The sequence below is a fragment of the Staurois parvus genome, unplaced genomic scaffold (assembly GCF_062004578.1).
Source record: "Staurois parvus isolate SC_StPar_1 unplaced genomic scaffold, SC_StPar_1.0 ptg001642l, whole genome shotgun sequence".
NCBI classification, from domain to species: domain Eukaryota; kingdom Metazoa; phylum Chordata; class Amphibia; order Anura; family Ranidae; genus Staurois; species Staurois parvus.
In genome coordinates, this window is record NW_028319438.1 from 2,411,904 (window position 1) to 2,426,432 (window position 14,529).

Genomic DNA, 14,529 nt, shown 5'->3' on the forward strand with positions numbered 1-14,529 from the left:
TACAGAATATCAGACATACAATCCCTTCCATATCTCACCCATCAAATCAAAGAAACCCCAAAATATATCTGTTGTGTCCATGACCTGTAAAGTATATCTAACCCCCCCCCCCCCCAAAAAAAAAAAAAAGTTAATATTGCAGCTGACCAGCCCTTATGCAGGCCATAGATGGGGAGAAAAACTGCAGATTTTTCTTTTAAAAAACGAAAAATCGGTTGTTCAAGTGGCCGACGTTACCATCAATGGTAAAAAAAAAAAAAAAAAAAAAAAAAAAAAAAAAAAAAAATCGGCCGATTTTCTACCCGTCTAGAGCCAGCAAAAAGTGTCTCTGCAGAGAGCTCCGCTATTTCTGACAGTTCCTTGACATTTATAGAAGTTGCAACAATGTATCTATTTGTTTCCATTTAGGATACAGATGTTTTTATTCAGAAACAAATAGATACAATGTTGCAACTTCTATAAATGTCAAGGAACTGTCAGAAATAGCGGAGCTCTCTGCAGAGACACTTTTTGCTGGACTGGAATTCTTCTTATTTTCATCCTACTTCTTCTTCTTCTTCTTTATCCTCATCCTCTTCTTCATCCTCATCCTCTTCTTCTTCATCCTCCTCTTCTTCTTCATCATCCTCCTCTTCTTCTTCATCATCCTCCTCTTCTTCTTCATCATCCTCCTCTTCTTCTTCATCATCCTCCTCTTCTTCTTCATCATCCTCCTCTTCTTCTTCATCATCCTCCTCTTCTTCTTCATCATCCTCCTCTTCTTCATCATCCTCTTCTTCTTCATCATCCTCTTCTTCTTCATCTTCTTCTTCATGCTCATCCTCTTCTTCTTCTTCTTCCTCCTCATCCTCTTCTTCTTCTTCATCCTCATCTTCTTCATCATCCTCTTCTTCTTCTTCATCCTCATCCTCTTCTTCTTCTTCATCCTCTTCTTCATCCTCATCTTCTTCTTCATCCTCATCCTCTTCTTCTTCTTCATCCTCATCCTCTTCTTCTTCTTCATCCTCATCCTCTTCTTCATCCTCATCCTCTTCTTCTTCTTCATCCTCATCCTCATCTTCTTCTTCATCTTCTTCTTCATCCTCTTCTTCATCGTCTTCCTCTTCTTTTTGTCTTCCTCTTGCAGGTCACTGCTCATGCGCAGATTTTTTATCGGTAAAAAATCGGCCGATTTGCCCACTAATTGCCGCGAAAATCGGCCGATCGGCAAAATCAGCCGATTTTTTTCCAACTTTACCGAAAAAAAAAAAAGGCCAAAATACCGAAAAACGGCCGACCAAATCGCCCACTAACGATCCGAAAATCGGCCGATTTTATTTTCGGCCGAAAAATCGGCCGATTTTCGACCCATCTATGGCCTGCATTAGACGTGGTGGCTGCATTCATTTTTTTTTTAACCTTTTAAGGCCATTTTTTTATTCTTTATTGTTACCTGGTGATCCTGCCAGCAACACACTGCTTGTCCAAGTGTGACATCACTCACTCTTACTGTACTGACATAACAGTGATGTCACACTAGAACAGGACTACAGAACACCGCCCACTTTTCTCATCTCCATAATAAAGGGATGTGGTTTGTAGTCTGAAGAGAACTGATAACTTCCTGCACACTCTACCTCTGTGACTGTTAGCAGCTCATTGGTTTTCTGGCAGGATCAACAGGTATTTTCTTCCACTTACTGAACAGATAACAAAAAACACTTTCAATGGTGTATATATAACAGAGCAATGGGGATCAGATTAGGGACATTCATTGTTAGTGTTTACATGCACTTTAAAGTGTTACTAAACCCACATCAGTACAATCAGTCTGTATATGCAGTAAGACATGCTTGTTAGGGGGTTAATGCTCCACATTATGTAAAAAGGCTGTTTGATCCTGTCTTCTCTGATCCTCCCCTTCTACTGTCCCCAATCCATCTGCTGATAGTACAGAGCCCTAGAAGGCACTCGGCACACACTCAGTTTAGTGTGTATGGCTAGAGAGGTTTTTTTTGTTTTTGTTATTTTGGGAGGGTGCATATGATCAGCACAGGGCCAATCAGCACTGTCCAGACAGAGGGTCAGGGGTCCTGCAGCTTCATAGGACAGCCAGAGCAAAATTAAAACTCCTACAAGCTTTAACCAGTGATTGGCCAAACACTGATAGAAGTCACAAAACTGCTATATACTGCTGATGAGAAAAGGGATTAAGCAGCTTATGTTTACTAAAATAATTGCATTTCCATGTTCTGTGTACTGTGGGAGACCATATATAGGGAATGCGGGGTCCGGGGAGAGCGGATACAGGGAATGCGGGGTCCGGGGAGAGCGGATACAGGGAATGCGGGGTCCGGGGAGAGCGGATACAGGGAATGCGGGGTCCGGGGAGAGCAGATACAGGGAATGCGGGGTCCGGGGAGAGCAGATACAGGGAATGCGGGGTCCGGGGGAGAGCGGATACAGGGAATGCGGGGTCCGGGGGAGAGCGGATACAGGGAATGCGGGGTCCGGGGAGAGCGGATACAGGGAATGCGGGGTCCGGGGGAGAGCGGATACAGGGAATGCGGGGTCCGGGGGAGAGCGGATACAGGGAATGCGGGGTCCGGGGGAGAGCGGATACAGGGAATGCGGGGTCCGGGGGAGAGCGGATACAGGGAATGCGGGGTCCGGGGGAGAGCGGATACAGGGAATGCGGGGTCCGGGGGAGAGCGGATACAGGGAATGCGGGGTCCGGGGGAGAGCGGATACAGGGAATGCGGGGTCCGGGGGAGAGCGGATACAGGGAATGCGGGGTCCGGGGGAGAGCGGATACAGGGAATGCGGGGTCCGGGGGAGAGCGGATACAGGGAATGCGGGGTCCGGGGGAGAGCGGATACAGGGAATGCGGGGTCCGGGGGAGAGCGGATACAGGGAATGCGGGGTCCGGGGGAGAGCGGATACAGGGAATGCGGGGTCCGGGGGAGAGCGGATACAGGGAATGCGGGGTCCGGGGGAGAGCGGATACAGGGAATGCGGGGTCCGGGGGAGAGCGGATACAGGGAATGCGGGGTCCGGGGGAGAGCGGATACAGGGAATGCGGGGTCCGGGGGAGAGCGGATACAGGGAATGCGGGGTCCGGGGGAGAGCGGATACAGGGAATGCGGGGTCCGGGGGAGAGCGGATACAGGGAATGCGGGGTCCGGGGGAGAGGGGATACAGGGAATGCGGGGTCCGGGGGAGAGGGGATACAGGGAATGCGGGGTCCGGGGGAGAGGGGATACAGGGAATGCGGGGTCCGGGGAGAGGGGATACAGGGAATGCGGGGTCCGGGGAGAGGGGATACAGGGAATGCGGGGTCCGGGGAGAGCGGATACAGGGAATGCGGGGTCCGGGGAGAGCGGATACAGGGAATGCGGGGTCCGGGGAGAGCGGATACAGGGAATGCGGGGTCCGGGGAGAGCGGATACAGGGAATGCGGGGTCCGGGGAGAGCGGATACAGGGAATGCGGGGTCCGGGGAGAGCGGATACAGGGAATGCGGGGTCCGGGGAGAGCGGATACAGGGAATGCGGGGTCCGGGGGAGAGCGGATACAGGGAATGCGGGGTCCGGGGGAGAGCGGATACAGGGAATGCGGGGTCCGGGGGAGAGCGGATACAGGGAATGCGGGGTCCGGGGGAGAGCGGATACAGGGAATGCGGGGTCCGGGGGAGAGCGGATACAGGGAATGCGGGGTCCGGGGGAGAGCGGATACAGGGAATGCGGGGTCCGGGGGAGAGGGGATACAGGGAATGCGGGGTCCGGGGGAGAGGGGATACAGGGAATGCGGGGTCCGGGGAGAGGGGATACAGGGAATGCGGGGTCCGGGGAGAGGGGATACAGGGAATGCGGGGTCCGGGGAGAGGGGATACAGGGAATGCGGGGTCCGGGGAGAGGGGATACAGGGAATGCGGGGTCCGGGGAGAGCGGATACAGGGAATGCGGGGTCCGGGGAGAGCGGATACAGGGAATGCGGGGTCCGGGGAGAGCGGATACAGGGAATGCGGGGTCCGGGGAGAGCGGATACAGGGAATGCGGGGTCCGGGGAGAGCGGATACAGGGAATGCGGGGTCCGGGGAGAGCGGATACAGGGAATGCGGGGTCCGGGGAGAGCGGATACAGGGAATGCGGGGTCCGGGGAGAGCGGATACAGGGAATGCGGGGTCCGGGGAGAGCGGATACAGGGAATGCGGGGTCCGGGGAGAGCGGATACAGGGAATGCGGGGTCCGGGGAGAGCGGATACAGGGAATGCGGGGTCCGGGGAGAGCGGATACAGGGAATGCGGGGTCCGGGGAGAGCGGATACAGGGAATGCGGGGTCCGGGGAGAGCGGATACAGGGAATGCGGGGTCCGGGGAGAGCGGATACAGGGAATGCGGGGTCCGGGGAGAGCGGATACAGTGAATGCGGGGTCCGGGGAGAGCGGATACAGTGAATGCGGGGTCCGGGGAGAGCGGATACAGTGAATGCGGGGTCCGGGGAGACCGGATATAGTGAATGCGGGGTCCGGGGAGACCAGATATAGTGAATGCAGGGTCCGGGGTTAAGTAACTTCAACCACTAGCAGGCTGCCCTGTAGCAGTTTTACTGCTGTGCAATATCACAAAATATATATATATATACACACACACATACACACACATACACACATATATATGAATACACACATGTGCGTGATTTCACATTTCCGAGTAGGGGGAGCATGCACCATCCTACCCGCACTGTTATTGGTTCCAATCACCAGGTCCTGGGCAGCAATTCATGACCGGGACTCTGATTTGTGGAGCAGCTGACAGAGGAGAGATCTGTGAGTGTAAACACAGATCTCTTTCCAGTCAGCGGGGATGTGCTGGTTTCTATCTCTTTGCAAAGCAGGAAAATAAAAGCCAACACATTCCCTAGTAAAACACACACAGCACACAGTTAACCCTTTGATCGCCCCAGATGTTAACCCCTCCCTGCCCAGTGCCATTAGTACAGTGTCAATGCTTTTTTTTTTTTTTTTTATCACTGATCACTGTATTGGTGTCACTGGGGATGTCAGTTTCACCAAGTCAGTTCCCCCCCCCAGTGTTAGAATGTATGCCGCAGTCACGCTATAAGTCGCTGATCGCCGTCATTACTAGTTGAATCGCCCCAGATGTTAACCCCTTTCTACCCAGTGTCATTAATACAGTGTCTGTTTGTTTGTTTTTTTTTAGCACTGATCACTGCATTAGTGTCACTGCAGTGGTCACTGCAGTTAGTCAGCCCCCCCCCCATTGTCAGAATGCCCGCTGTACTATCGCAGTCCCACTATAAGTCACTGATCACCGCCATTACTAGTATTAAAAAAAAATAAATGTATACTATATATGCCATCATTTGCAGTTGCAATAACTTTCATGAAAACCAATTAATATACACTTTTTTTTTTTTCTATCAAAGACATGTAGCAGAATACATTTTAGCCTACATTTAGGAAGAAATTTTTTTTTTTTTTCATGTTTTATTGGATATGTTTTATAGCAAAAAGTAAACTTTTTTTTTTTTTAAATTTCGGTCTTTTTTCATTTGTAGCGCAAAAAATGAAAAAATCCAGTGATGATCAAAATACCACCAAAAGAAAGATCTATTTGTGTGAAAAGTGATATGTCAATCTGAGTTTGAAAATGCATCCAAAATCTCACATGCATGAAGTTGGGTGGCTCTATTCACACCTGGGAGTTTTGGGATCTTGGCAGAATCGCTGTGATCACAAAACGCAAGTTCAGGTGCAATTCTTTTCAATGGCACCTAAAGCATGGTATAGTTTTGCTGTGATTGTAGCGTGGCAAATCGCATTGCGTGAGGCTTATCGCCTAAAAGTTGCCTTGCCCCGGGCGCCGACAGCCCACGCTACGCAAAAAATAGAAAAACACAAAAAAAAAAAACCAAAACTGGCTCCTAGATTCAAAGAAATTTATCAAGCCTTGGACTATAATGCTTCTTGTAAGCATTCCATGTAGTCTCTTACAGCAAGGTGGACTATACAACTGAAAAACTAAAAGGGAAATAAATATATATATATATATATACATACATACACAGTGGGGATCGAAAGTTTGGGCACCTCAGCTAAAAATTTGTATTAATGTGCATAAAGAAGCCAAGGAAAGATGGAAAAATCTCCAAAAGGCATCAAATTACAGATTAGACATTCTTATAATATGTCAACAAAAGTTAGATTTTATTTCCATCATTTACACTTTCAAAATAACAGAAAACAAAAGAATGGCGTCTGCAAAAGTTTGGGCACCCTGCAGAATTTATAGCATGCACTGCCCCCTATTCAAAGCTGAGACCTGCCAGTGTCATGGATTGTTCTCAATCATCGTCTGGGAAGACCAGGTTATGTCAATCTCAAAGGTTTTAAATGCCCAGACTCATCTGACCTTGCCCCAACAATCAGCACCATGGGTTCTTCTAAGCAGTTGTCTAGAAAACTGAAACTGAAAATAGTTGACGCTCACAAAGCTGGAGAAGGCTATAAGAAGATAGCAAAGCGTTTTCAGATGTCAATATCCTCTGTTCGGAATGTAATTAAGAAATGGCAGTTATCAGGAACAGTGGAAGTTAAAGCAAGATCTGGAAGACCAAGAAAAATATCAGACAGAACAGCTCGCAGGATTGTGAGAAAAACAATTGAAAACCCACGTTTGACTGCACGATCCCTCCAGAAAGATCTGGCAGACACTGGAGTTGTGGTACACTATTCCACTATAAAGAGATACTTGTACAAATATGGTCTTCATGGAAGAGTCCTCAGAAGAAAACCTCTTCTACGTCTTCACCACAAAAATCATCGTTTGAACTTTGCAAATGAACATATAGACAAGCCTGATGCATTTTGGAAACAAGTTCTGTGGACCGATGAGATTAAAATTGAACTTTTTGGCCGGAATGAGCAAAGGTACGTTTGGAGAAGAAGGGGCACAGAATTTAATGAAAAGAACCTCTGTCCAACTGTTAAGCATGGGGTTGGATCAATCATGCTTTGGGGTTGTGTTGCAGCCAGTGGCACAGGGAACATCTCACGAGTAGAAGGAAAAATGGATTCAATAAAATTTCAGCAAATTTTGGATGGTGACTTGATGCCATCTGTGAAAAAGCTGAAGTTAAAGAGAGGATGGCTTCTACAAATGGATACTGATCCTAAACACACCTCGAAATCCACGGGGGATTACATCAAGAGGCGTAAACTGAAGGTTTTGCCATGGCCTTCACAATCTCCTGACCTCAACATAATTGAAAATCTATGGATAGACCTTAAAAGAGCAGTGCGTGACAGACAGCCCAGAAATCTCAAAGAACTGGAAGACTTTTGTAAGGAAGAATGGGCAAAGATACCTCAAACAAGAATTGAAAGACTCTTGGCTGGCTACAAAAAGCGTTTACAAGCTGTGATACTTGCCAAAGGGGGCAGTACAAGATATTAACTCTGCAGGGTGCCCAAACTTTTGCAGACGCCATTTTTTTGTTTTCTGTTATTTTGAAAGTGTAAATGATGGAAATAAAATCTAACGTTTGTTGACATATTATAAGAATGTCTAATCTGTAATTTGATGCCTTTTGGAGATTTTTCCATCTTTCCTTGGATTCTTTATGCACATTAATACAAATTTTTAGCTGAGGTGCCCAAACTTTCGATCCCCACTGTATATATATATACACATATATATACACACATACATACACACACACATATACACACACATACACACGAGTTAGACAAAAATATGGAAACACTCCATGATTTGCAGGTGTGAAAGGCCCGACCGATTTTGTGTTGAAAGCGGAAGTGATGTAACATTCTTTTGCTTCCACTGTGTGATGAGACACCTAGCCAACAGGGGGAGGCCTCGCTTACGTCATTCACTGCGTGCGCTGCTAATAATACGGAGTCATGTCAGAGCTTACTGAGCTTCAAAGAGGGCAAATAGTTGGTGCCGCTTAGCTGGTGCCTCTGTGACTGAAGAGGTCCAGGATCAAAGGTTACGACTCCATATACAGTTTCCAGGAAAATGTTGTCTATTAATCATAACCGCGGTCGACATGGTCAACTGACCGAAAGAGAAAAGGACATTGGGCAGAATCGTGACCCGGAATAAGAGGACAACTGCTGCAAATATGACTGCAGAGCTCAATCTCAGTCCCGTGAAGACGGAGATTGAGCTCTTCAGTGACTTCTGTAGCATTTTTTCCCCTTGTTTGGGGGGGGGGGGGGGGGGGTCACAATCCTGCACAACGTCCTTTTGTCTCTTTCGGTCAGTTGTCTATTAATCATAAGCGCAGTCGACATGGTCAATTGACCGAAAGAGAAAAGGACATAGGGCAGAATCGTGGCCCAGAATAAGAGGACAACTGCTGCAAATGTGACTGCAGAGCTCAATCTCAGTCCCGTGAAGACTGAGATTGAGCTCTTCAGTGACTTCTGCATTTTTTTTTTCTTATTTGGGGTCACAATCCTGCGCAAATGTGACTGCAGAGCTCAATCTCAGTCTTGTGACCCGGAATAAAAAAAAAAAAGCTGCAAATGTGACTGACGAGCTCAATCTCAGTCTTCACAGGACTCACCTGTGAAGACTGAGATTGAGCTCGTCAGTCACATTTGCATTTTTTTTTTTTTATTCTGGGTCACAATCCTGCGTCTCTTTCGGTCAGTTGTCTGTTAATCATAAGCGCGGTCGATATGGTCAACTGACTGAAAGAGACAAAAGGACGTTGCGCAGGATTGTGACCCCGAATAAGAAGAAAAAATGCTGCAGAAGTCACTGAAGAGCTCAATCTCAGTCTCAGTCTTCACAAGACTGAGATTGAGTTCTGCAGTCACAATTGCAGCATTTCTTTTTCGTATTCCGGGTCACAATCCTGCACAGTGTCCTGTTTGTCTGTTTCGGTCAGTTGACCATATCGACCGCGCTTATGATTAACAGACAACATCTTCTCAGAAATTGTACATGCCGTCATAACCTTTGATCCTGGACCTCACGACACGGCAAATACATTGGCAACTTCAGTCACAGAGGCAGCAGCACCAACAATTAGACCTCTTTGAAGCTCAGTAATCTCTGACAGCATGGAAGACTATAGAACAGAAATATACCATTTACATGTAAAAAAATAATTATATAATATATACACACATATACACACGAGGTGGTATCAAAAAGTTTTGAGACTGGTTTTGTAACACACCAACAGATGACAGGACAAGGGCAAGGTTGCACACAGTCACAGGGAGCACCGACTTTCATAAGTCAGTGTGCCAAAAGACATCGTCCTGAGTACATCGGGAGCTGTGCAACTGGTGCTATTCTGACCGCTTGTGTTACCACGTCTGTTATTTCATCATGGTAATAATATTAATAGTAATAATAATCAACTTGGTGTCATCACTCTCATCTCATACAGCAGTGCAGAGTACGTCCGGGATCCCCCCCCTGGTGCAGAGTACGGCCGGGATCCCCCCCCCTGGTGCAGAGTACGTCCGGGATCCCCCCCCCTGGTGCAGAGTACGGCCGGGATCCCCCCCCCTGGTGCAGAGTACGGCCGGGATCCCCCCCCCTGGTGCAGAGTACGGCCGGGATCCCCCCCCCCGCCTAGTGCAGAGTACGGCCGGGATCCCCCCCCCGCCTAGTGCAGAGTACGGCCGGGATCCCCCCCCCCGCCTAGTGCAGAGTACGGCCGGGATCCCCCCCCCCCGCCTAGTGCAGAGTACGGCCGGGATCCCCCCCCCCCCGCCTAGTGCAGAGTACGGCCGGGATCCCCCCCCGCCTAGTGCAGAGTACGGCCGGGACCCCCCCCCGGCCTAGTGCAGAGTACGGCCGGGACCCCCCCCCGGCCTAGTGCAGAGTACGGCCGGGACCCCCCCCGGCCTAGTGCAGAGTACGGCCGGGACCCCCCCCGGCCTAGTGCAGAGTACGGCCGGGACCCCCCCCGGCCTAGTGCAGAGTACGGCCGGGACCCCCCCCGGCCTAGTGCAGAGTACGGCCGGGACCCCCCCCCCCGCCTAGTGCAGAGTACGGCCGGGACCCCCCCCCCCGCCTAGTGCAGAGTACGGCCGGGACCCCCCCCCCGCCTAGTGCAGAGTACGGCCGGGACCCCCCCCCCGCCTAGTGCAGAGTACGGCCGGGACCCCCCCCCGCCTAGTGCAGAGTACGGCCGGGACCCCCCCCCCGCCTAGTGCAGAGTACGGCCGGGACCCCCCTAGTGCAGAGTACAGCCGGGACCCCCCTAGTGCAGAGTACAGCCGGGACCCCCCTAGTGCAGAGTACAGCCGGGACCCCCCTAGTGCAGAGTACAGCCGGGACCCCCCTAGTGCAGAGTACAGCCGGGACCCCCCTAGTGCAGAGTACAGCCGGGACCCCCCTAGTGCAGAGTACAGCCGGGACCCCCCTAGTGCAGAGTACAGCCGGGACCCCCCTAGTGCAGAGTACAGCCGGGACCCCCCTAGTGCAGAGTACAGCCGGGACCCCCCTAGTGCAGAGTACAGCCGGGACCCCCCTAGTGCAGAGTACAGCCGGGACCCCCCTAGTGCAGAGTACAGCCGGGAACCCCCTAGTGCAGAGTACAGCCGGGAACCCCCTAGTGCAGAGTACAGCCGGGACCCTTCTAGTGCAGAGTACAGCCAGGACACCCCCCAGTGCAGAGTACAGCTGGGACCCCATTGCTGCCTCCCCTCCCCCATAGAGGTTCCATTCATCTCAGTCCTGTATGATCAGACCCCCTCCCCCCACACAGCCCCTGCCATGTGACAGGCAGAAATGACGTCACCCCTCCAGGTATACAGGTAACCCCCTCCCTCCCACACACAGGGCTCCTCTCCCTCTCCCCCACTCTCACCATCTTGCTGCCCGTTCCCTGAGCCGCCTCTCTCCCCGTCTGTCGGCCTGCTTCTCAGGCCTCGGTCCCCGGGCTCTCGTGGTTGCAGTATCCAGACCCGGCACCTCCTCCCCCAGCCTCACCCCGCAAGGAGGAGAGAGGAGGGCTAGAAGGCAGAGCTGCGCATGCGCCGGTTCTCTTCTCTGCTTACCACGCACGCGCGCAGTCCCTCATCCCAGCCCAACGCAGGGTACGGCCAGTCAGCCTAGGCTCACCAAAGCACGCATGTGCGAAGTTTTCTATAGGAGCCTGTAAGGTCCAAACGTGCTACAATACAAATTATCCGCAGTCAAGAGGTGGAATTTGGGGGGCACGCCCCTTTATGTGATGAAAGGGAGTGGAGGGCGCCATATTTTTGGTGGGTTAAAATGTGGAGGCAGCTGTGGTTGGCTGTTTCTTTTGAGAAAGCAAATGACATGACTGTCTTCCTGGGCTTCAAGTAGAACTGCAATGGAAAATTAATATGTAAAAAAAAATATATATTAAAAACCAGCTTTTGCTGCAATATTCACCTTTAGTTCATCTCTCTGTCACTCTGGTCTCTCCTCCTATCAGCATGCTCCTTGTCAGCACAGGAAAATGTGGAGGCAGCTGTGGTTGGCTGTTTCTTTTGAGAAAGCAAATGGCATAACTGACTTCATGGTGCAACGACTTCAAGAAGAACTGCAAAGAAAGATGAATATGTCAATAAAAGATATATTAAAAACCAGCTTTTGTTGCAATATTTACCTTCAGTTCGCAAATTTCCCCCAGCAGTACTTTTTTATGTCACTAGATGTCCCCAATCTGCTGGCCAAGATCATTCAACCCTCTTTCTCTGATCCCAGGTCATCCCAGACACACCCCCAACTGGTGACTGGACAGAGAAAAAAGCAGCACAGCGATGAGTTCATCTCTCTGTCACTCTGGTCTCTCCTCCTATCAGCATGCTGCTTGTCAGCACAGGAACTGGTTGGCCACTTGTGCTGTATCTTCCTTTCACGCTCCAGCCCTGCTGTACAGAGGACTAGTACCAGGTTTGAATTCAGGTACTTACACCACTCTCATTTAACAAAAAACGCCCACATTTAGGCCGGGTTCACACTGGCTCATGTGTTCTGGATGGAGAAGAGAGCAGTTTAAAATGTAATGCAATCTGGTTCCCCTAGGGGGCGATGTACAAGGTGTTACTCCTCACCTACTTACATGCCATTTAGAAAGAACAGCCCCACATTGTACCATCACAAGTAGCATGCGGTGCCTGGCGCCGCAGCAACGAGCATGGGAACACATAGAAGCATGTTACATACGTGTGAACGGGTCCAAAGATTATAATGTCCCCTGTCATTCATTATTGTGCGACAGCCAGAGGTGTGGGCGGAGACTGGTAATGATCACAAAGCGACCTTATGACTAGGTTTGGAGTGCAGCAACATTGTCATGCCTCTGAAAAGCGATCCCCTAGTTTAAGTCACACTGGAGCAGGGTACAGGCTGGAGTGCGGGGGGGTTATACTGAGTGCGGGGGGGTTATACTGAGTGTGAGGGGTTATACTGAGTGCAGGGGGGTTATACTGAGTGCGTGGGGGTTATACTGAGTGCGGGGGGTTATACTTATTGTGGGGGGGTTATACTGAGTGCGAGGGGTTATAATGAGTGCGGGGGGGTTATAATGAGTGCGAGGGGTTATACTGAGTACGGGGGATTATACTGAGTGCGGGGGCTTATACTGAGTGCGGGGGATTATACTGAGTGCGGGGGGTTATACTGAGTGCGGGGGGTTATACTGAGTGCGGGGGGGTTATAATGAGTGCGGGGGGTTATACTGAGTGCGAGGGGTTATACTGAGGGGGGGTTATACTGAGTGCGAGGGGTTATACTGAGGGGGGGTTATACTGAGTGCGGGGGGTTATACTGAGGGGGGGTTATACTGAGTGCGAGGGGTTATACTGAGGGGGGGTTATACTGAGTGCGGGGGGTTATACTGAGTGCAGGGGATTATACTGAGTGCGGGGGGTTATACTGAGTGCGGGGGGGTTATAATGAGTGAGAGGGGTTATACTGAGTGCGTGGGGGTTATACTGAGTGCGAGGGGTTATACTGAGTGCGGGGGGGTTATACTGAGTGCGGACTGAGTGCGGGGGGTTATACTGAGTGCGGGGGGGTTATACTGAGTGCGGGGGGTTATATTGAGTGCAGGGGGGGGGTTATAATGAGTGAGAGGGGTTATACTGAGTGCGTGGGGGTTATACTGAGTGCGGGGGGTTATACTGAGTGCGGGGGGTTATAATGAGTGCGGGGGGGTTGTACTGAGTGCGGGGGGGTTGTACTGAGTGCCGTGGGGTTATACTGAGTGCGGGGGGTTATACTGAGTGCGGGGGGTTATACTGAGTGCGGGGGGGTTGTACTGAGTGCGGGGGGTTGTACTGAGTGCGGGGGGTTATACTGAGTGCGGGGGGTTATACTGAGTGCGAGGGGTTATACTGAGTGCGGGGGGTTATACTGAGTGCGGGGGGTTATACTGAGTGCGGGGGGGTTATACTGAGTGCGGGGGAGTTATACTGAGTGTGGGGGGTTATACTGAGTGCGGGGGGTTATACTGAGTGCGGGGGGTTATACTGAGTGCGGGGGAGTTATACTGAGTGCGGGGGGTTATACTGAGTGCGGGGGGGTTATACTGAGTGCGGGGGAGTTATACTGAGTGTGGGGAGTTATACTGAGTGCGGGGGAGTTATACTGAGTGCGGGGGGTTATACTGAGTGCGGGGGGTTATACTGAGTGCGGGGGAGTTATACTGAGTGCGGGGGGTTATACTGAGTGCGGGGGAGTTATACTGAGTGCGGGGGAGTTATACTGAGTGCGGGGGGTTATACTGAGTGCGGGGGAGTTATACTGAGTGCGGGTGGTTATACTGAGTGCGGGGGAGTTATACTGAGTGCGGGGGAGTTATACTGAGTGCGGGGGGTTATACTGAGTGCGGGGGAGTTATACTGAGTGCGGGGGGTTATACTGAGTGCGGGGGAGTTATACTGAGTGCGGGGGGTTATACTGAGTGCGGGGGAGTTATACTGAGTGCGGGGGGTTATACTGAGTGCGGGGGAGTTATACTGAGTGCGGGGGGTTATACTGAGTGCGGGGGGTTATACTGAGTGCGGGGGGTTATACTGAGTGCGGGGAGTTATACTGAGTGCGGGGGAGTTATACTGAGTGCGGGGGAGTTATACTGAGTGCGGGGGGTTATACTGAGTGCGGGGGAGTTATACTGAGTGCGGGGGTTATACTGAGTGCGGGGGAGTTATACTGAGTGCGGGGGGTTATACTGAGTGCGGGGGGTTATACTGAGTGCGGGGGAGTTATACTGAGTGCGGGGGTTATACTGAGTGCGGGGGGGTTATACTGAGGGTACAGCTGGAAATTCAGGGAATGTTACCTATGGCAACATGCAAATGCTGTCTGCCTAGGAATGTCCACCACTTGCATCCGGACTGAGGGCTCATGAGAGCAGCACTGAGGCAGGGTGCTGAGATGTTTTCAGGAAGCTAAGTACAGCACCCTGCTGGCCCCCTCCCACCAGACACGATCTGCCTGCATTGCAGAGAGAAGTACAGAGACCCAGCGATTATGTCCACATCCTCTCCAAAGTAAGGATTT

General features: G+C 51.0%; 1 protein-coding gene across 2 annotated transcripts in view; it reads right to left on the reverse strand.

Annotated features, from left to right (window-relative positions):
• The window catches only part of AP1S1 (adaptor related protein complex 1 subunit sigma 1), a 95,670-nt gene extending 84,646 nt beyond the window's left edge, over nucleotides 1-11,024 (reverse strand). Inside the window, exon 1 of one of the 2 annotated variants that reach the window (XM_089663254.1) lies at nucleotides 10,862-11,024. In XM_089663254.1, coding sequence (XP_089519380.1) covers nucleotides 10,862-10,864 — 3 coding nt within the window. In that variant the 5' untranslated portion in view covers nucleotides 10,865-11,024. The remainder of the gene's footprint in view (nucleotides 1-10,861) is intronic. The other variant, XM_089663253.1, reaches the window with a different exon arrangement.
• Nucleotides 11,025-14,529: the final 3,505 nt, after the last annotated feature.